Source organism: Staurois parvus, unplaced genomic scaffold, assembly GCF_062004578.1.
Source record: "Staurois parvus isolate SC_StPar_1 unplaced genomic scaffold, SC_StPar_1.0 ptg001302l, whole genome shotgun sequence".
NCBI classification, from domain to species: Eukaryota; Metazoa; Chordata; class Amphibia; order Anura; family Ranidae; genus Staurois; species Staurois parvus.
Genome location: NW_028319098.1, coordinates 3,064,044 through 3,085,376, shown reverse-complemented (window position 1 = coordinate 3,085,376; position 21,333 = coordinate 3,064,044). Strand labels below are relative to the sequence as shown.

General features: G+C 40.6%; 1 protein-coding gene across 1 annotated transcript in view; it reads right to left on the bottom strand.

The window, feature by feature from the left end:
* Positions 1 to 18,587, bottom strand: part of ZNF704 (zinc finger protein 704) — a 160,436-nt gene extending 141,849 nt beyond the window's left edge. Inside the window, exon 1 of the mRNA XM_089661000.1 lies at positions 18,423 to 18,587. Within this exon, the coding sequence (XP_089517126.1) occupies positions 18,423 to 18,536 (114 nt within the window). The 5' untranslated portion in view covers positions 18,537 to 18,587. The remainder of the gene's footprint in view (positions 1 to 18,422) is intronic.
* Between the last annotated feature and the right edge of the window lie 2,746 nt (positions 18,588 to 21,333).

Below are 21,333 nucleotides of genomic sequence, written 5' to 3'. Positions count from 1 at the left end.
GACGTTATACTGCTTTTACCCCCAGGCACCCAGTATTATTGTATTTACTAAAGTTGTTTGACCTGTGATATGTTTGGCTGTCCATGCATTTTTCCTTGTTCTACTCACACCCTGGGTATGTTCCCAATTGTAACCTGGGAAATTTCCTTCTGTAGTAACATATGTTATTGATGGACCATGGTTTTTTTTTTTTGCTTTCCTTGTATTTCTTTTGTATATGTTCTTTTTTATATACAATAAAGTTCTTCGATGTTAAAACTAATAGTTTATTTAAAGTGTATAAAGCCCAAACTTCTGGACAGAGTGGTGAGGGACCTCTGTCAGGTTTTTATTGCTGTGTACAAGAAACAAAAGATAGTAGTTGCAAAACGCACACTACCAATGTAAGTAATTTTATTGCTGTGTCCCTGCTGGAGAGATTCACACTTTATGTGTTTTGTGCATTATTGTCACTGGGACTGAACTGAGGATAAAGCTAAAATTTGAATGACATATAGAACAGGAACAGAGGATATCTTCCAATAGGGACACTTATTCATGTGACAACTTTGGAGAGATTTTCTTTCCCTTCATGTTGTGTCTAGAGGGCAGGAATTGAAGAGATATATGTTCAATGGGCCAGAGATGAAAAAAACTGTCAGGGAGTTCAACCCTTCCCTGTTCTTTTCAAATTAAAAAAAAAAGTGGCTTCAGATACACTTTCATTACATTAATACAGGAGGTGTCCTAAATACTCAATTTGCAGTTTTACTTTCCAGGAGAGAGGAGTAAGTGTGTCTTTTGTCAGTCATTCTGCAGTGTGTATAATGTGATCTCTCTGCTATTCAGGGAATCTTGCATGAAGTTCATCACATGATGAAGGTTTATGATAAATATACATTCAGCTTATTAGACATTTTTGACTCTTTGTCTTCTTATTAGTCCTTCCCTGTACTGGCTTACTGGCCCTGGTACTGTAATTCCAATTACATTAGCTGCAGTTACCCATTTTAATCAATTTTTTCAGAGTATCCCAATTCTCAGAAACTGTTCCCAGGTATGTTAATATCCAAAACTATTTTTGCTGGTACCATAAAAATGAAATCATCTGCAATAGATATAGTACACTTCTAGAAGCACAAAAGATTTAGACACTGTTCACACTTGTGCGACTTTGATCTGACTTTACACTCTCTGGACCTAAGTCACATCAAAGTAGTGCAGGCACCTTTTTTTAAGTCACATAGATCTGAACGGGTGCCATTGAAAAGGATGGGCTGTGACTTGTCATGTCCAAGTGTGAATGGAGCCTAAATGGCTACTAATATTTCCAGGAAATAAATAACTTGCCCTGTGCATACGATGAGAATATTAGACGAATGATCATGCAGTTTTTTTTGCATGCTAGTCTCATGTTGATAATGAAAAGGTTACGAAAATGAAAAAGTGATGTCATGTATTGTATTGTATTTTCGGACAAAAACTATACTGATTAAATGAAAATTGTAGGATCTAGTATCATATGAAAAAAAATTTCATGCTTGTCCCTTCAAAGAATTTCAGACAAAAGCTGTGTACTAACAATCAGATTATCATATGATCACTTCCAAAGTGGTATTTTTTGTATGATTTTCTGATCGTGTGTACTAGGCTTTATTGTTGATTCTGGACATTAATTTGCCCCCATTGCTGTGCCAGCAGATTGCAGAGAGAACTGATTGTCAAACAGAATTGTGTTTATGTGCAAAGTTAATACAATTCATTCTTGTACATGTGGTATATGTTACATCTGCAATGGCCAAAGCTGTGTCTTTTTAGTATATTCAGTTTATGTATTTTCTTATAATAGGTATTTACATCTGCAATTTATTCATCCATTTTAGTGGTCTGTTTATAAAACATTATATGTATAAATGTCAGAAGCAATTGTGCAAGGTGAATGAAATGCTCCGGATTTTTCCTGAGATCAATGCCTGTATCATCAGCCCCATCTAGTTGCCAAAATGCAATCTAGTTTTCTGAAATACTGCAAAGAAAAAAACAATACTGCATTCTGGCCACTAGATGGGGCTGATGATACAGGCATTAATCTCTTAGGAAAAATACGGGGCATTTTGTTCAACTTGCTCAAATGTTTCTGACATTCTTGCGACAAATGTTTTATAACCTGACCCCATAGCGTCTTTATATGTGAATGAGAATGTCAATAGACAGCAAAAATGTGTTAATATATTCAGATATATCACAAAAATGATTCCACTCTCTGGAGTTTTTCCAAGAGTGTGGCCCTATACAAGTTAATCTGGAGATTATATATAAGGGCCCATTCACACATATTGAGGTTGAATTGCTAAAGGCAAATAGGCTGTTCACTCTGTAAGGGAATCTGGGCGAGAGCTTAGTGAATGTCACATTTCACTTTTCAAGGAATACCCAATCACATGCAAGGAAAATAACAAACTGCATTTTTGCTCACACATGATTGAGTGATGGAAGTCAGCAGAGTGTCATCACATTCACAAAGGTCTGGGGAAAATTCCCTTGCAAAGTGGAGAGTCTGTTTTCCTTTAGTAAATCAACCCTTTTGTCTTGTGATTTCCCATGTCTCTCCACCTTAATCTTGTAATCCTCTTTATCCAACAAAACAATGGCCTCCCCCTAGAACAACTGGTTTAGACCTGTTTATCTAGTTCCTATTGCCCTTTTTAATATCAGCTTGTAGAGATCTCCTAATCTTATTAATACTTAACAAATCAACCAAAAGTACATTTTTTAAAAGAATCTACATCATGTGTACATTAAAGGGATTAAATGTGTTTTCAAGTATGGTTATAAGTGCCATGCCTAAACTTTCTTATTCAGACTTAGTTTAATCAGATTAATCCTTCTCCTGGACATCCATATAAATATCACATTTATTGAAATCAGTATTTGAAGTGCATGTAACATGTCAAGGTTGAACTCCAATCTTTCCTTCAGTCTTGCCAAGTTGCACCTCTCTGCTACTGAAACAGCTTACTCTGATTTCACTGCACACTCTGAGCTTCTCACAGTGTGCATCTGAAGCTGTAGCAAGTCAGAATCTCATTTCCTGACTAGTGGATGTCCAGCATCAACTAGCCCTTTCCTAGCCCTTGTTGCCTGACTGTCCCTGGCCCAGACCTTTCATTCATTGAAATTTAGTTCTTTCAATCATGTAGGCTGGGCATCACATATAGACATAACCTCGGGTGTTCTGCATACAAATCTGTCTGCTTAGACTCCTCCTCCAGACACCCACCCATCAGGGCATTTTGAGAAGGGCCTCCCAATAGCCATAAGTAGATTAGGTGGTGTAGCGCTAATACCATGTGATAATAGACATAAAACATTTATAAAGAACTCAATATTAAATGGGTGAATACATACATTATATGAATAAATATATAAGTGTACAGTGGTGCACCTTATGTGTATCCCAAAAACTACATAACCAAATAAAATACATGTGATCATAAATGAACAATATTCATAAATCATATATCATCACAGTTATATGTTTGGGACTTTGTGCTATATGATTTATGAATATTGTTCATTTATGATCACATGTATTTATATTTGCTTAATATTTGTTTCACTTATATCACTTATATTTACTCACATTCTTGATGGCATGTTTTTGGGCTACACATTAGGTGCACCACTGTACACCTATATATTTATTCATATAATTTGTGTGTTCACCCATTTAATATCAAGTCCTTTATTAATTTTTGATGTTTATTATCACATGGTATCAGCGCTACACCACCTAATCTACTTATGTTTCATCCATTCTAGTCTAGTTAGATGTCAGCAGCTTCTTCGTTTTTATATCTTTGGCAGTGCATGAGTCCACCCCCCTTTATTTACTCCCAATAGCCAGCTTGCATCAAGGCTGAGGGCTCCTGAGGAGTACTGAGACAGGGTGCATTGAAAACAGAAAGGTTTTAGTTACAATTGCCATTAGTCTGTAGTTGTGGGGGGCAGGAAAGGCAAAATTGAAGCAGATTAAATTTAAAGTAGAACTCTGAGCAGAAATATTATTACATCATAGTAAAAGTGCAGAAATGCCCTTTAGGAAATTCTTTCCATTGATAGCTATCTGGGGGTTAATAAAGCCATCCTTTTTTTAGTATCATAAAATGCTCTGTTCCCTTAACTTCTGTTATAAAAGACCGGTGGTCATTACACTCTCTACCCCCCGACACACTGGTCTTGCTGCCTCCCCGTCTTAGTACTGTAGACAGCAAGCGGTGTAGTCGGTGGTCCCACGAGTCTCAGGCTCCCGGTCTTATCTGCCCACTTTATCTGCTTCGGTCCTCAGTACCATCCAAACACACACCAACGGCCTTCAGTTCTGTCCTTCCCTCTACCCACACACGTGCCCATCCTGTCTTACATTTCCCTCAATGTCATGGGATATGTAGAGGTGACATGTGGCTGTATCTGTAACCCTCCGCCCAGAAGCAGAGAAGTCTTCAATGGAATGCTATGATGTTGCAGTGCTATAAGCTCACATAGATCTCAAAAAGTAAGCCCTTTTCTTGTACAATTTGGCAGTGGTTTATTTGGACCAGCCGAGAGAATCTTGAAAATGAAATTAAGCAGGATCCTGGAGTTCAGTGCCAAGCTTTCTCTTCATTGTGGGAAATGGAGATAATGTTAAAAATAACCTGACCTGTTCTTGTCTTATTTTGATTTTGGATCCATTCTACTGAAGCACAAAATGTTGCTAATGTATAGATTTTATATACAATAACAATACCAAAATTTGAGAGAAACCTATAGATGAACTTATATAATGGGATTAATTTACTAAAACTGGGGAGAGCAAAATCTGGTGCAACTCTGCATAGAAACCAACCAAAATTGTCAAAGCTTAATTGAACAAGCCAAAGTTAGAGGCTGATTGGCTGCCATGCACAGTTGCACCTTATTATGCACTCCCCAGTTTTAGTAAATCAACCCCAGTGATCGGAGTCAGCAAATTCATTCAGCAACTACACTAGGTTGATCATAGTGGTAAGGGATTACATGAGACCAGTAGTGTTTTTTTAAGGCTAAGTTCAAACCTTTGCATCTGCATTCTCATGGTCTTATTTTTAAAAACTTTTTTGATGCACCTTTTAAAGCTTTTTTTTTGTACGCTGCCATGGGGGCCAAAATCATGTGTTGATGTACCAAAAAAATGTTCCCAATGCATGTCAGTGCAGCACATAGGTGTGAATTAGCCCCTAGCAAACAATGGCAATCCTCCTATCATGCATTAATGCGGGGGTGCTCAACCTATGACCCTCGGAGCCCTCTGATGTGGCCCTTGACCTCAAACATGGAAGTGCACTTCTATTATACCCTGCTGGTTTGGTGCACTTTCAGAAAGTGCGCCACACCTGCAAGATATAATAGAAGTCTATGGAAAATGCAGAGCATCAGTGTGAAAGCAGCCTTCTAGTGGGCTCAGGACAGTAAGGGCTTGTTTACATTTGCAGTCTGGAGGGCAGTAAACCCCATAGTTGAGATGTGTTTTTACCACAACTCCCAACCACTGGTGTAGTGTCAGTGGTGGCAATGGTAACCCAACCCATGCTCCATAGGGCCTGTGTTGCCTCCCTGTCACATTCTGTTTTACACTTGGAAGAGAAGGGGCAGCAAGGTAGGGAAATGTCCATTATGCTATTCAAAATAAAAAATTCTACATTTTGAACCATTTAATTTCATTGTGGCCCACGACCTGCTAACAAATTACTGAAGTGGCCCTCGCTCTTCAAAAGGTTGAGCACCCCTGCATTAATGCACCTTGGGTAACAAATGTTAAAATCATACAGGTGTAAATGGAGCCTTACTATTTTGAAAAAATGTTAAGTCTTATTAACATTTATAGTATGTTCACTGGTTTAGATATATAGGTAAAATACATCACCTGGAAAAATGATTCATTATTATGTATGAATTTCAGGGCAACCATATCTGCTGCTTACCTCCTCCTTTGCAGTGATACACAGTGATTGTACGTTCCAGCTCTGAAAACAATTCACTCCCCATGTGGCTGATATCTAATACCAACAGATTTGAAGCAGGAAGTCAAATGGTCGCTCCCAATTTTTTTATCCGATCGATATGAAAATCAATCAAAATGATCAAATCGACAAATAATCGAATAGCCATCACTTTCTTTCCAATTGATTTATATGTGAGAAATATTATCATTCACTTTGCATCAGCACTGAGATTCTTTGGTCATGAATATGATAGTATTTTGATCAATCAGATTATGAGATTACAAGGTAAAAATTTCCAATAATTTACAATCTAAATTACGATCATAAGTCAACTATCGATCAAAATCCACTTCCCCGTATGTGGCATATCGTTCGAATAGGTCAACTATACGGAATCGGAATAGATCAATCGGTAAAGAAATTGATCATTTATTAACCAGAAGATTTACCCCCCTTCCTGACCAGGCCGTTTTTGTGGCGCTGCGTTACTTTAAACTGACCATTGAACTGTCATGCAACGCTGCACCCAAATTTTTTTACTTTTTTTCCCCAAAAATGGAGATTTTTTTTGGTGGTATTTGGTTGCATGTGCATTTTTTATTTTTTGTGCTATAAACGAAAAAAAACCTGACAATTTAAAAAAAAAAAAAAAAAACAACTTTTTTTTACTTTTTGCTATAAAACATATCCAGTAAAAAACAATTCATAAATTTAGGCCAAAATGTATTCTTCTACATGTCTTTGCTAAAAAAAATCCCAATATGTGTACATTAATTGGTTTACGGGAAAGCTTTAGCGTCTACAAATGGCGGTATATATACTGGATTTTTTTTTTTTACTAGTAAAGGTGGCAATCAGCGACTTATAGTGGGACTGCGGCGGGGCATTCTGACACTGGGGGGTACTGACTTGGTGTCACTGACATCTCCAGTGACATCAATACAGTGATCAGTGTTAAAAAAAGCACTGACACTGTACTACTGACACTGGGCAGGAAGGGGTTAACTGTGTGCTGTGTGTGATTTACTGTGTAAGCACATAGCTTTGTATTGCTCTGCTATGCAGAGCAATATAAAGCAGAGTGCTGAAGTTGACAGGGGAGAGATCTGTATTGTTTAGATACAGACCTCTCTCCCGTCAGTGATACTTGGCAAGGGGAGTCACCAGCCGGGACCCGGTGATCAACAGATGAAACTCCCTACCCAAAAATGCAAAATCACATAATACAGAAATATAAAATATAGTAATAATACTTTAATATAGTATATGATCGGGGCAGCACAGTGGCTTAGTGGTTAGCACTTCTGCCTTGCAGTAATTGGGTCATGGGTTCAATTCCCAACCATGGAGCCTCCTGCATGGAGTTTGCATGTTCTCCCTGTGTTCGCGTGGGTTTCCTCCCACACTCCAAAAACATGCTGGTAGGTTAATTGGCTCCTGTCTACATTGTCCTAGTTTCATCCCTGGTCACGCGAGATTTCCTGCATGGTAGGGGTTGGGGAAAGACCTGGCAACCTACCCTGTAAAAAATTGCTAAGAGAATTCATGGAAAAAGTCGTTTACGAGTGACGGTCCATGCAATTGCTAAGGGTCGGATACGACTGAATGGATAGATAGATAGATAGATAGTATATGATCATTGATAACCCTAACTGACAGGAATACTCAGTCTAGTGAACAGTTGTCATCACATGAATACACCCAAGGAGCAGTGTGAGAATCTGGATAAATTAAAAAAAAAAAAAAAAAGATCAGTACAGTAAATCTGCTGATGAAGAAGTTTGTGAGCAAGGGATGTAATAAAGCTATAATTTAGTGCACTGATAAGCAAATCTAAATGGGGACTCCTGATTTCAGAAAAGATAATGAAGTAAATATATCTGATCAATTTGATTTTTTTACTTATTAATTTTACTTCTGATTACAGACAAGATAAAGGGAAGTGTCATATTTTTGTCAATTTTCTTTTCATTTTTTAAACTGTTACAGTTTTGATATGCTATATCTTTTTAAATCAACTCTATTATTAAAAAAACATATTTTAAAGCAAACAATAAAGTGTGAATTAATGGTTGGGTTGCAAGTCAAATGTTTGGACACCCGTGCTATAAAATACTACAAGGTTTCTAAATATTTAGGTAAAGCCCCCCTTATACTTACCTGAGTCCTCATTCAGTTCAGCGATGTGCCCCTCTGTAGCAGTCCTCTTCCCTCACTTCCTGGTCTCACAAACTTTGCTGAGGCAGTGGGAGCCATTGGCTCTCGTTACTGTCAGTCAAATTCTGTGATGAGGGAGTGGCGGGCAGGGCTGAGCCACGCTGTTTGTGTTGATGGACACAGGCAGCGCGGCCTGGTATGGAGCCTGCAGGTGTTCCATGATAGGCACGCCAAGAAAAGGAGAAGCCAGGAGACACCGGAGGGGGACCAGACAGGAGGAGGATCAGGGCTGCTCTATGCAATTCCATCCATTGCACAGAGCAGGCTAGTATAAAACTGTTATTACAAAAAAAAAAACAACTTTGATTTTACAATCACTTTAACTAGAGTTTAGGTGGACTTAAAATCTGAGGAGGAGGAGTGTGTCTTCCTGTGTGAGTGGTTCTACAGTGTGTGTAATCTGATCTCTCCAGTTGCTAAGGTCCATCACTAGCTTTAAAGCGTAAATGTGAAATATAACTATTCCATTTTTAATATTGCATAAACTGAGTGAATGAGATATTGAATACATTAAATAATATGGAATCAATTATTCAATATTTTATTGTGTAATGCCTATTAGCAGCTCAAGGCACCACTAACTGGCAGCACCTGAACACAGCTGGTGTTGTGGGACACACAAAGATTTTATTATTTATTTAGGTTATATGAAAGCAAGGGGATAAATATAAAGTAGGTTAGCATTACGGAGAGTTCATGTGGAATTAAAGTTGAACTACGATGTATGTGAGCAACACAAACCAAAAACACTTTTTAATTCATTTGTAATATTCAAAACAAACTCACCCATCAATCCATATCTTCATGCTTTATTTTGCTTACAAATTACTTTGAAATTCACCCCCCTAGCATTGTATGGCCATGGTCATCTTAAGTAAGGTCAGATGATTCATGTAGCATTTACTTCCTGGAATCTATGTGCCCTTAGCTTAGGCATGCAGGGAGGAGGGATTGCTTAGTTGAGAAAACCCTTCCTCCTCCTTGAAGACATCATTTGCCTAGACATGGAAATATGAAGTAACCAAAGAAATGTAAAAATAAAAGTTTAAAACAAGTAAATATGATATACGTTCCTGTTTATTTACTAATGTTAGCAACATTAGCATAATATAAAAGGGGCGTACCCCTTTCAAAGAGCAACCCTCCTTTGAGAGCCCAACAAAGTAATATATATAATCATCCCAACCCTTTACCTTAAAATAGAGCTTTACAGACAATTTGAACATCTCACTTCCCATTTAAAAAAATCTTTTCCCCTATATATCTAATACCCATCATTTTAGGGAAAGGGAATTAGTATACCTAGTTTTAATGAACTAATAGCTCTTGGAATATATTATTATAATGTATAAATCTATTTACAACTGCATTTTTATCTTTATACATTTCTTTTTATTTTGTATTCTTATAGTTTGAGTTTTAATTTTATTTTCATTTGTAATATATTTTTTAATAATGTTCATAATTCAATAATTAATTATATTTATGTTCGTATAGTAATCATTGTAGCTCAATTTGCATAGTCAATTTGTAAAAATCTTTCTTATTTCGATGTACACTGCATGTATCTGCCCCTTTCTAGGGGAGAATATTTAATGCCTATTAGATGGGGACTTCCACCATCGGGTGTCGCGCCAGAATATGCAGCCTAAGTTATAACATTCGGATCCAGTTGGCCATTTTCCCGGAGCCGTCCAATTAGAAGTAGAGGCTAAAATTAGTGTACACCCAATCAGGAGCTAGGTATCTCTATTTAATGAGCCCGGATATGGCAGCCGTCACTTCCTAAAGACACCGCTGGGCAAAACGTATGTTGAAGCAAGATTATGTGACTTCCGGGTCCAGGGACATGACGTTCAGCAATAGCGAGGCTTGGAGTGGACGTCGGCCATATCTGATATTCACAAGCTGTAGTTATTGATGCCAGTACAATAGGCACCACTTTATGTGAGTGTACATCTGATTATTTTTGTCCACAATGTCAATTTAATAAATGCTACACTTAGAACGGTCTTAAATCTGTTTGGTTTATCTGAGCGGCTTGGCACCACGTCTCCTCAAGAAAGGAACAGTCCGCATTGAGCACACGGATGAATTGGAGAGTTTGTTATCAACCTTATTGCCATATCCTTGGGCTTGTTTAACCTCCTTGGCGGTAATCCTGAGTGTGGCTTGGGGTTCATTTTCAGTACCAAAAGCGGTAACCCCGAGCCACACTTGGGATTACACTGTAGTGCTTGTCCTGCGATCCCCTGATCCTTACCTTGTCCTGCGATCCCGCGATGTCCTCCGGCCGTGTCCTCTGGCCGATGCCGGCTTCCGTCTTCCTGGTTCCCTTCCCTGTGAGCATCAGGGCGCAGGGGGGCGGAACTAGTGGGAGAAGTAAAAATATGACATCCACACAATACATTGTAATCTGTTAGGATTCCATTCCTGTATCAAACCATTTCACCTAAATTTTGTCCCGAGTGCTTTGTCCTGTGCCCTGCCTGCACTTTTACCGTTCTTTCTGCCTGGAAACTTGAGAACGTCCATGGCATCCAAAAAGCATCCCTTTAGGTCAAAAGTGGTTTTAGACCAGCTAGAGAACAGCGATAGTAAATTAGAATCACTTGCAGTATTGAGTGATAGTGATTCGTGGGGAAATTCATCATCAGACACTGAAAGTGACGACAGCAACGATTCTGCGACTGAGCTCAGTGATATGCAAACTTGGTGCATTATTTCAAATTTCAGTGTTTTCGATTTGATTACATTATTGAATTAAATGTATTATTATTACAGTATTATTTTTTTATAATTATTTATTATATTAGAATTTAGAATTTCGTGATTCAAACTTTATCATACCCAGGATGTTTACTAGACTCGTTTGGACAGATTTAAGTGAGTTATTCCTAAGAATTCCAGGCCTACAATATAAAACAACAAATTTCCATGCAAAACAATGTACCGCTTTGACATTCAAAAATATTGACATAATTAGACCTCCAGGGTGGTTAATGGAGAGCTGTTGGAGGGGAAAAACACCCTAGAAAAACTAGAGAGGATGGCTCCATACATTACCAAAATGCGCATTTGACCGCCTTAACCGGGGTCAAAAAGTCTGGCGAGTGAGCAATTCACTTCTACCCTGTTGGCACGTGGTGAAGATATATACCTTTATGGGTCACAGCACAGTGGATTATAAAAGGACTGTCACTTCTCTAATATATATAGTCACCTATGGACTTTCATTTTGTTTATATATATATAAAAGGATGACCTAGCACCTCCAATAGGTGCAATATATTAAGACGCTTGGATTCAGGGGCATGTTGTGAACCAGGCTTCTTTTACATATACATGCACATTGTATTTGCTTAGCACCTGTCTATTTACAAATATTGGTTTGCACAAGTGGGACAATATACCATATAGAGGCAGCTGCAAATTTTATATTAATATTTATATTTATATATATATTCTGTTGGTGTTATCAGATACACTAGGCTCCACAATAATAATTTTTCTTAAATGTGAATGGAGCCTTAAGCAGAGTAAACACAGACTGAAAATCGTCTAGTTCAGCAGAAACAGGGCGACTTTCAGTCTGTGTGTCTTCAACAGAAGCCAGTCTATTGTCCAGCTTCTGTCGAATGATCATGCTGAAAAAAACAGCATTCAATCAGCACTTTCAGCCAATGACTGCAAAGGCTGATCTGTGCATTCTGACTGGGGAAGTCTCCACTGTCAGAACACAATAGCATGACAGGAGAGATACCTGTATCATACATTGTTGTGTTGATGTGTTTGTTTGTTTGTTCAGCCAGCTGCTTGAATGAAAAAAATCAAAAGAAGAGGAGAGGTGTGTCCTCTGGTGTGAGTCATTCTGCAGTGTGTGTAATCCAGGTCCATTGCCAGCTTTAAAGGGTAAATATAAAATAATAATATTCATTATTTCCTGTTTACTTGTTTACCAAGAAAGATACATTTTATTTCTAAACATAACAAATGACATATTCAATTTGCTAAGCTATTATTTACCATACCGACCAATGAGAGCTAAAAACAACAGTGACAGGGCTGACAATTATTGTTGTAGCAAATAACACATGTATTATAGCTTAGTGAATTGAGCCTAATAAAAAACACATATCATTAAGGAGGATATTTAGAAAGTAATGACATATGTGGGGAAAAGGATACAGCACAAGGCCCTGTGGTCCCTGAAAATCCAACCTTCTATTTTGCACACAGCTAATTTAGAAAATACTTGAGTTCCCGGAGTTATTGATCTACCCATTCTAAGAGGGAATAGGATTTTTAATATAAGAGATTTTATATTTGTATCAAATGCAGTAAAAAAGTCATAAAAATAAATGCAACCCTAGATGGAGATATAGTTTAGGCGCCTTCCATGTAAAAATATCACGGAGCACTAGATTATACCCAAAACCTCTTTTGTTTTTTGAAATGCCTTTGAGGATTGCATTACACAGAGTGGATCACTAAACAAAGCACAAAGCACATTTAGGTGTATGTTTAGCTAAAACTTTTTTTTTTTAGTTTTTAGTAGAATGGAGAATGTTTAAGACCATGTGAATTTATTTCTTTGTACCACTCCCCTATTGGGGAGATATTCACTTCCTGCCCTGAAGACATAACAGGAAATGAGAGAAAATCTCTCCAAAGCTAGAAAAATCCCCCTCTTAAATACACGTATTGAAATTGCTGAACTGGCTGAATTCTGATCTGTCTGTAGCCCTGCCTTTTCAACAGAAGCCGATCAATAGAATGGCTTATGCCAAACGGTCCTGCTAGAAAACCAGCATTCAATTAATCGCTGCAGCCAATGGCTGCTGAGCTGATCAGTGTATTCTGCCAGGGAGGGAATCCCCGCTGTTAGAATACAATAGTGTAGTAGGGGAGATTCCTGCACACACATCACTTGTGTGGATGTGGGAATCTGTAATTTTTTTATTCATTCATTCATTCGGTCGAACAAAACTCATGAAGTGTACCTAAATTTATACAGCTGTCATAGGGACAGGTGTCCCCATTGGTAGATTTCTCCTTATTGTTTTTTCTGGTGACAACCATAAAGTTCCTAAAATGGTCACCAGGACAAATAGAGAGGGTGAATGCTCCCAGCAAGGACACAGATGACAAAACAAATCTTCACAGAGGTTCTAATCCGCCCCCGCTCTGTCCAAAACTACAAAAAAAAAGTACTTTAAAGTGGAACGTCATTCTCTCAATCAACATTGACTATTTTTAATCCTCATGTTGATATCATTAGTAACTAGATAGGAAAGTATATTATTATTATACAGTATTTAAATAGCGCCAAAAGGTTTGCTCAGCGCTGTACATTAAACAATACAGTAACAAAACAATACACGAGGGGTTTGAGGGCCCTGCTCTTTTGAGCTTACAATCTAGGAGGAGCTAGGAAAGTATATCATAATTACTTGTTTTCATCTATTTTTATCCTGGTTTCTTGCCTAGGCAAATGATGTCATACATCCCATGAGTCATCAGGAGGGGAGAAGTGGCTAAGCACATCCTCCTGCCTGCAGGCCTGAGCTAAGAGCAGATGGATTTCAGGAAATAAATGCTACATGAATCATCTGCCCTTACTCAAGATGGTCATGGCCAGGAATGCTAAGGGAGTGTTCTTCAAAGAGATTTCTCAGCAAAATAAAGCATGGAGACTTGGATGGGTGGTTGCGTTTGCTTTGTATATTAAAATTGAATTAAATAGCATTTGTGCTTTGTGATGCTCACATGTAGTGTAGTTCCGCTTTAATGACATCATTGGGTTTAAGAGTGTTAAAGCAGATCAATGCTGGTTGCAAAGTTGTCTTCAATATAGTTTTCATCTTCAGTGATAGTAAAAGAACAATTTCAGAATTTCTCCAGGAATCAGAAGGTCTTCACGTCTACTGGGCCGGTCACATGACCAACCATACCAGAGCACTGAACAAGCTATCTCTGCAAATGTTACATCTTTGGTAAGGTTGAATAAAGACACCAGTCCATCCAGTTCAAACTGTGTGGGTGTGTGTTTATGACAAAACAATGTCCCATATCCCTGTGTATTGTGTTTATTAAGATGCCCATCTAAGAGTTTTTTTAAATTATCAACACTTCCCATGGACACCAATTATTGTGGAAGGGATTTCAACGTCCTTACCGCTCTAACAGTAAAGAACCCTCTATGCGGTTTAACTGCTTCTCCTCCAATTTCATTGAGTGTCTGTTTGTCTTCTTAATCTGAGACTTAATAGTTTTCTCCCTATGCTAGAATCACCATTGAGATATTTGTATATCGCTATCAAATCTCCTCTTAAGTGTCTCTTCTCCAGGGAGATATAAAGTATCGGTATTCTGATAAGACTGCAGTTTGGCCAGCTCTGCCTTCACATAAGTTCCTAAAGCTGCTTTAGCAGTGACTACTTGGGTCATGGTGTAACAAGTGTTTTTAGTAGGACAGGGCTGAGAAGGTTGTATCCACAGTCCATGTGTACAGTGCTGTTCACATGAATGAAGCCTCATGAGATACTTTATTCACATGGCTCTTTTCACAGCAGCTTCATGTACTGAAATTCCACATGAGAAGAGACCAGCATTTGTATCAATGAGGCTGTGCATTGGCAGGGGTTTCTGGTGATAACTAATCAGTCCACACAAGACCTGTTAACAGCACAAGTACAGCCCCTGACAAAGCCAATATGCTGAAAGTCACTGGACAGGGTCTTTTGTCATGTAAAGTGAATAGTACTTTATATAGGCAGTTTTATCCTTTTATATAGCAAGGGGTTTTTTTTCTATTTTTTTGTTACTGTAGTTTATTATCTGTCTCTGTGTGCCCTGCATTTCCTTCTGTATTGAACTTTGAACTCTATTAATTGCACTGCCCCCCCTTTATATCACAAAGCGTCGCGCAAACTGTTGCTGCTATGTAAATCCTGTATAATAATAATTATATATATATATATATATATATACACACACATATATATACATACAGCAATATCTCGCTATGTGAATACTGGAACAACAAACTGTTTAGTAAAACATTCCTCCACACTATAACACATTCAATTCAAATGAATTCATGTGTGTTTATGCAAATGATGGTGAAATATCATACATCAATCAGCTTGTAATTTGTGATTAGTTTCACAATGGTTGTGGCACGTGGCATGACATCATGCCAATGGAAGATAGTAGTAGAACAATCCCCTTCTCTTCCCTGCAAGTGGTATATTGTTTACATTAAACAGAAGTGACAAGGGCAATGTGAGAGAAGGCGGGGGATGAGCACTGGGAGGTCAGGGTTTAACATAAAGAACAAAGATGTTTTGTAACCTATAGAATATAAGATCATATGTTCCCTTGAATTAGTTCTGCACAGACAAACAATACATGTTTTTTCTAGCTGGTGGCACTTTTCTAGAATTCTTACTAGAAAAAAAAATATAAAAATTTATCTGCACTTTTATTTTGTTTTGTTCTGTTTTTCAATGCTAGTTTTGTGTGCCTCTACCTGCCATTTTCATTTTAGCTGCTCTTCCCCAGCATGTCATAGCTTAGTATGTCTGAACTAGTTCCGCTCCTTTAAAGCACAGAGACCTCTCAGTTGTGATTTTCCTTTGAGCACTGTTGCCAATCAGCTGTCAATCAGCACTGTTGTCAATCAGCTGTCAACTAGCACTGCTGTCAATTAGCACTGCTGTCAACTAGCTGTCAATCAGCTGTCAACCAGCACAGTTGTCAATTAGCTGTCAAACAGCTATCAATCAGCACAGCTGTCAGTTAGCTGTCAACCAGTACTGCTGTCAATTAGCTGTCAACCAGCACCGCTGTCAATCAGCTGTCAATCAGCACAGCTGTCAATTAGCTTCAATCAGCTGTCAATTAGCTGTCAATCAGCACTGCTGTCAACAAGCACTGCTGTCAATTAGCTGTCAGTCAGCACTGCTGTCAACAAGCACTGCTGTCAATTAGCTGTCAGTCAGCACTGCTGTCAATCAATGTGGAGGAGTTGGGGAGGCACTTAGTTTACTGGGATGTCAGGAACCATATGTTACTAATAAATACTTTCTCACTGCAATGCATATTACAAGCTGATTGTACAATCTCCTTAAGGCTGCTTTCACACTGCCATGCTGCGGTTTTGCCACAGCACAAGTGCAGCACAGTAGATCTGAGGTTTCCCATAATCTATTACGTCCAGTGTTTTTGGCGCATTTTCTAAAAAGTGCATCAAAAGTCCTACATGCTGTATCTTTGGTGTGTGTTTTGAAAATATGCCAAAAACACAGGACATAATAGAAAATCTATGGGAAACCATAGGAAACTCGCATGAAAACTGCAGGTGCACTGCGCTGCACCCGAGCTATGGCCAAACCGTAGCATGACAGCGTGAAAGTGGTCTTAGTTCTACCAACAATATACTGTAAGTGCTTGCCTGATTGGGAACACATTGATAACCCTGTGCCTGTGTGGGTTACCTCCGGGTACTCCGGTTTCCTCCCACACTCCAAAGACATGCTGGTAGGTTAATTGGATCCTGTCTAAATTGGCCCTAGTATGTGTATGAATGAATGTGAGTTAGGGACCTTAGATTGTATGCCCCTTGAGGGTCAGGGACTGATGTGAATGTATAATATATATGTAAAGTGCTGCGTAAACTGACGGCGCTATATAAGTACCTGAAATAAATAAATATCATAGATTAGGTAGGTGTTGTTATTACACAGTTTTGGTAGATCTACAGTTCATTGTACAAAGATTGCATGATCAGATTGTAAGGTGTATGGTGACCCTTGGGCTTATTTAATGCATGCAGGTAACATTCATGTGCAACAGCCCACCTTTAACTCTTTACCAGAACAATGAAAGATGATTGGCTGTTTTATGATCCTGAGGTCTGTTTTGTTAAATAAGCCCAGTAAGGCTCAGGTATTGGTATAAATTGAGGTTTTGGGACCTAAAAAGTGTCAAGTCCATAGAGATGGTGCCCCGTCCTCCCTACACTGCACCTGTCACCAGCAGGCTCCATAAACTGTGCTCCGAGCAGACAATGTAGTAGGAGGGACCTGATGCTCATATGGATGACATAACTGAATGGAAGTAATTATTCACTGTTGTCTATGAATCTGTATGTACACCAAACAAGCCCGTTCATACAAACACACGGAGGCATTGCCAGGCAGGCAGCGTGACGTCAGATGCCACCATAAACGACACGCAACCAGCGTTTTCTCGTTGAACAAAGGTTCATAAAATGAAGTTATTGAGGACAGTGACAACCATAAGTTTACAATCCATTGACTTCCCCATTCATCAAATACCCCCTTACCTGTGTTGCTGGGGATTCCCGTATGGCATGCAGTATTTTTAGTTTATGATGAGTGCAGTCACACCCCCCTGTCAAAACCCCAATCATGCCCGCTAGGCGCAATCGATGAATTCCTGAGCTCCTTTTACGACTTCACATCCCTTCGAGGAAAGTAACATATTTTTTTTGCACTAGTCTTTGTTTGAACCCCGCTCCCATCCATCCTGTGAACTGTGCGAGGAGCTCGGCGTCACTCCCACTTCTCCCAGCTCTACAGGCATAGCGTTCCCATTCTCTGGAAGGTTTGCCATGTGAGAAATCAGGATTGGGGGGAGGAGGAGGGGGGGATTTATTTTTGATGATTTAATTTATGACAGGCTGCCAAAGTATTTTCCCAGCATAGAGGTAAAGCCTTTGTTACAGCAAACACCATGGCAGAGAGGAGGCTCCCCCAGGGGTGCTGTCACACAAAGCCCCACATGTTCACTTTATGGAGGGGGGGTGATCATAGCTTGGCACATGTACCCCCCCAAATGATGAAGGCAGGAATCTGGCAGTGCCAGGAGGTGTGAGGCACGTGTGATCCTGGCTGGTGAAGGAAGGGGGTGTGAGCCAATGTTTATCAGCTGCATGGATCGCTGTACACTGGGGTCATTCTGCTGCCAATGTTCAGCGGATCCCCTGCAATTGTTGCTGGAGGGGGATGCACAGAGCCGTGCCCCGTGTGTGCCCGATCCCCGGTCACGTCAACTAGTTTCCTTTGTTACAGGGAGCCAGCGACGGAAACAAGCTGGATGCTGCAGCACATGGCTACCCCGATCACGCCCACTCCGCGCTCTGCACCCAGCCGAGCCAGAGCGATCAGCACCCACCTTGTATGGACAGCGCAGCGCTCCGGGACCTCCGTCCTCACCATCCTCCCGGCACCGGGCGCCCGACACCTTGCTGCCCACGACCGAGCGCTTGCTGAGACGTCGAGGCTGCATGTTCTTCCCCGGGACTGTCCTGTCTCCTCCCCCTTCAGGTCCGGGGAGCTGTCAGTTGCAGCACCTCCCCATGTACACCCACCGGACCCACCGGGAACTCCTTCTCACAAAGACCCCCAACCTTGCCTGGAGTGGAGCTCATCCCTGCCCAGGAAGGCGACAAAGACGATGGGGGTGTCACAGTGTCATCCCTTCACTAATATCCCTCCCTGCTTCTCACCAATGACTTCAACCACAAATGAACCCACACACAGAAATATCACACATTGGCAGGGCTGCATTAGTTTTCTTTTTTGGGCATTTTTCCCTTTTTTTTTCAGCTGGTGATCTGCCCAGTAAGTCCGTCATTTTTCAACAGAACAAGCTCTCCTGCAAATTTATCAATTCACGGTGCTGAGACAAATCATTTACTATGACAGGCGTGCTCAGAATGATCAGATTTTATTTATGAATGTAAATCCTTTATCCCAAAAGAAAGAAAAAACTGCTGCTCTAACTGCGTATAAAGCGTTACTTGGACGTTGCTTTAATTTGTTAGTGTATCTAAATCTGCTAGTACATCTAACACTCCTCTTCCCCCAGACTGACAATACTGATGGCCATAGGTGCCCCCTGTGCTCCTTCATCTAGAATGTCGGCACTCTATTATTATTATTATGATTCAGGATTTCCAACAGTTTGCACAGCACTGCACAATATAAAGGGGGCAGTATAATCACAATACAGAAGGGAATAGGAAGACCTGGCTCATGGAGCTTACAATCTACTGTATTTTTTGCTCCATAAGACGCACTTTTTTCCCCCCAAAAAAGGGGGGAAAGTCAGTGCGTCTTATGGAGCGAATATGGAGCGGCCGGTCCGGTATTTCCACCGCCACTGTGTCAGAATACCAAACCGGCCGCTCAGCTCTGCAGTGGGACCTTACCTGTTCCTCTATCCAGCAGCGCGCTGTCTTCCCGGCTTCTGTAGTGTGCGTGACAGCCGGGTGCCAAGTGCACATGCGCACAAAGCGGTGCTCTTTGTGAATGGTAAGGCGGTACCTGGGACACATGACAGATGCCAGAAGCCGCCAGACCAATCACAAAGCGCAGCGCTTCTCGCTCATGCGCACTGGGCATCCGGCTGTCCGCTGAGCGCCCACAGTACAGAAGCCGGGTAGACAGCGCGCGGCTGGATAGAGGAACAGGTAAGATCAAAGAACAACTCCGCGGAAGTAAGAGCGGGTACTTGTCAAATTCAGGTACCCGCTCCCCCCCCCCTCCCCAAAGGTCAGCAGTCATCGCCTGTACTGTGTCCGCAGTCTCTGGTCATCTCCTGTACTGTCCGCAGTCTCTGGTCATCTCCTGTACTGTGTCCGCAGTCTCTGGTCATCTGTACTATGTCTCTGGTCATCCCCTGTACTGTGTCCGCAGTCTCTGGTCATCCCCTGTACTGTGTCCGCAGTCTCTGGTCATCCCCTGCACTGTGTCCGCAGTCTCTGGTCATCCCCTGCACTGTGTCCGCAGTCTCTTGTCATCCCCTGCACTGTGTCCGCAGTCTCTGGTCATCCCCTGTACTGTGTCCGCAGTCTCTGGTCATCCCCTGTACTGTGTCCGCAGTCTCTGGTCATCTCCTGTACTGTGTCCGCAGTCTCTGGTCATCTCCTGTACTGTGTCCGCAGTCTCTGGTCATCCCCTGTACTGTGTCCGCAGTCTCTGGTCATCCCCTGCACTGTGTCCGCAGTCTCTGGTCATCTCCTGCACTGTGTCCGCAGTCTCTGGTCATCTCCTGTACTGTGTCCGCAGTCTCTGGTCATCTCCTGTACTGTGTCCGCAGTCTCTGGTCATCCCCTGTACTGTGTTCGCAGCCTCTTGTCATCCCCTGTACTGTGTCCGCAGTCTCTGGTCATCTCCTGTACTATGTCCGCAGTCTCTGGTCATCTCCTGTACTATGTCCGCAGTCTCTGGTCATCCCCTGTACTGTGTCCGCAGTCTCTGGTCATCTCCTGTACTATGTCCGCAGTCTCTGGTCATCCCCTGTACTGTGTCCGCAGTCTCTGGTCATCTCCTGTACTATGTCTGCAGTCTCTGGTTATCTCCTGTACTATGTCTGCAGTCCATTAGTTCAGAATTTTTTTTTCCTGTTTTCTGCCTCTAAAACCTAGGTGCGTCTTATGGTCAGGTGCGTCTTATGGAGCGAAAAATACGGTAACTCTAATACAGGAAAGCATATTAACCACTTGCCCTCTGCAGGATTTACCCCCCCCCCCCCACCTTCCTAACCAGGCCATTTTTTTTTGTGATTTGGCGATGTGTTACTTTAACTGATGATTGCACAGTCATGCAACGCTGCACCCAAATGCAATTTACGTCCTTTTTTCCCCACAAATAGAGCTTTCTTTCGGTGGTATTTGATCACCTCTGTGTTTTTTATTTTTAAACAAGAAAAGACTGATAATTAAAAAAAAATATTTTTGACTTTCTGCTATAAAATATCCATTTAAAAAAAAAAATCAAATTTCTTCATAAATTTAGCACAAAATGTATTCTACTACATGTCTTTGCTAAAAAAAAAAAAAAAATCCCAGTACATGTAAATTAATTGGTTTAAGTGAAAGTTATAGCATCTACAAATAGCGGGAGTATATAGTGGAATTTTTCTTTTTCTTTTTTTTTATACTAGTAAAATCAGCGACTTATAGCGGGTCTGCGGCGGGCATTCTGACACTGGTGGGAACTAACAACTACTGACATCTCCAGTGACACCAATACAGTGATCAGTGCTAATAAAAAGCACTGACACTGTACTAATGAGACTG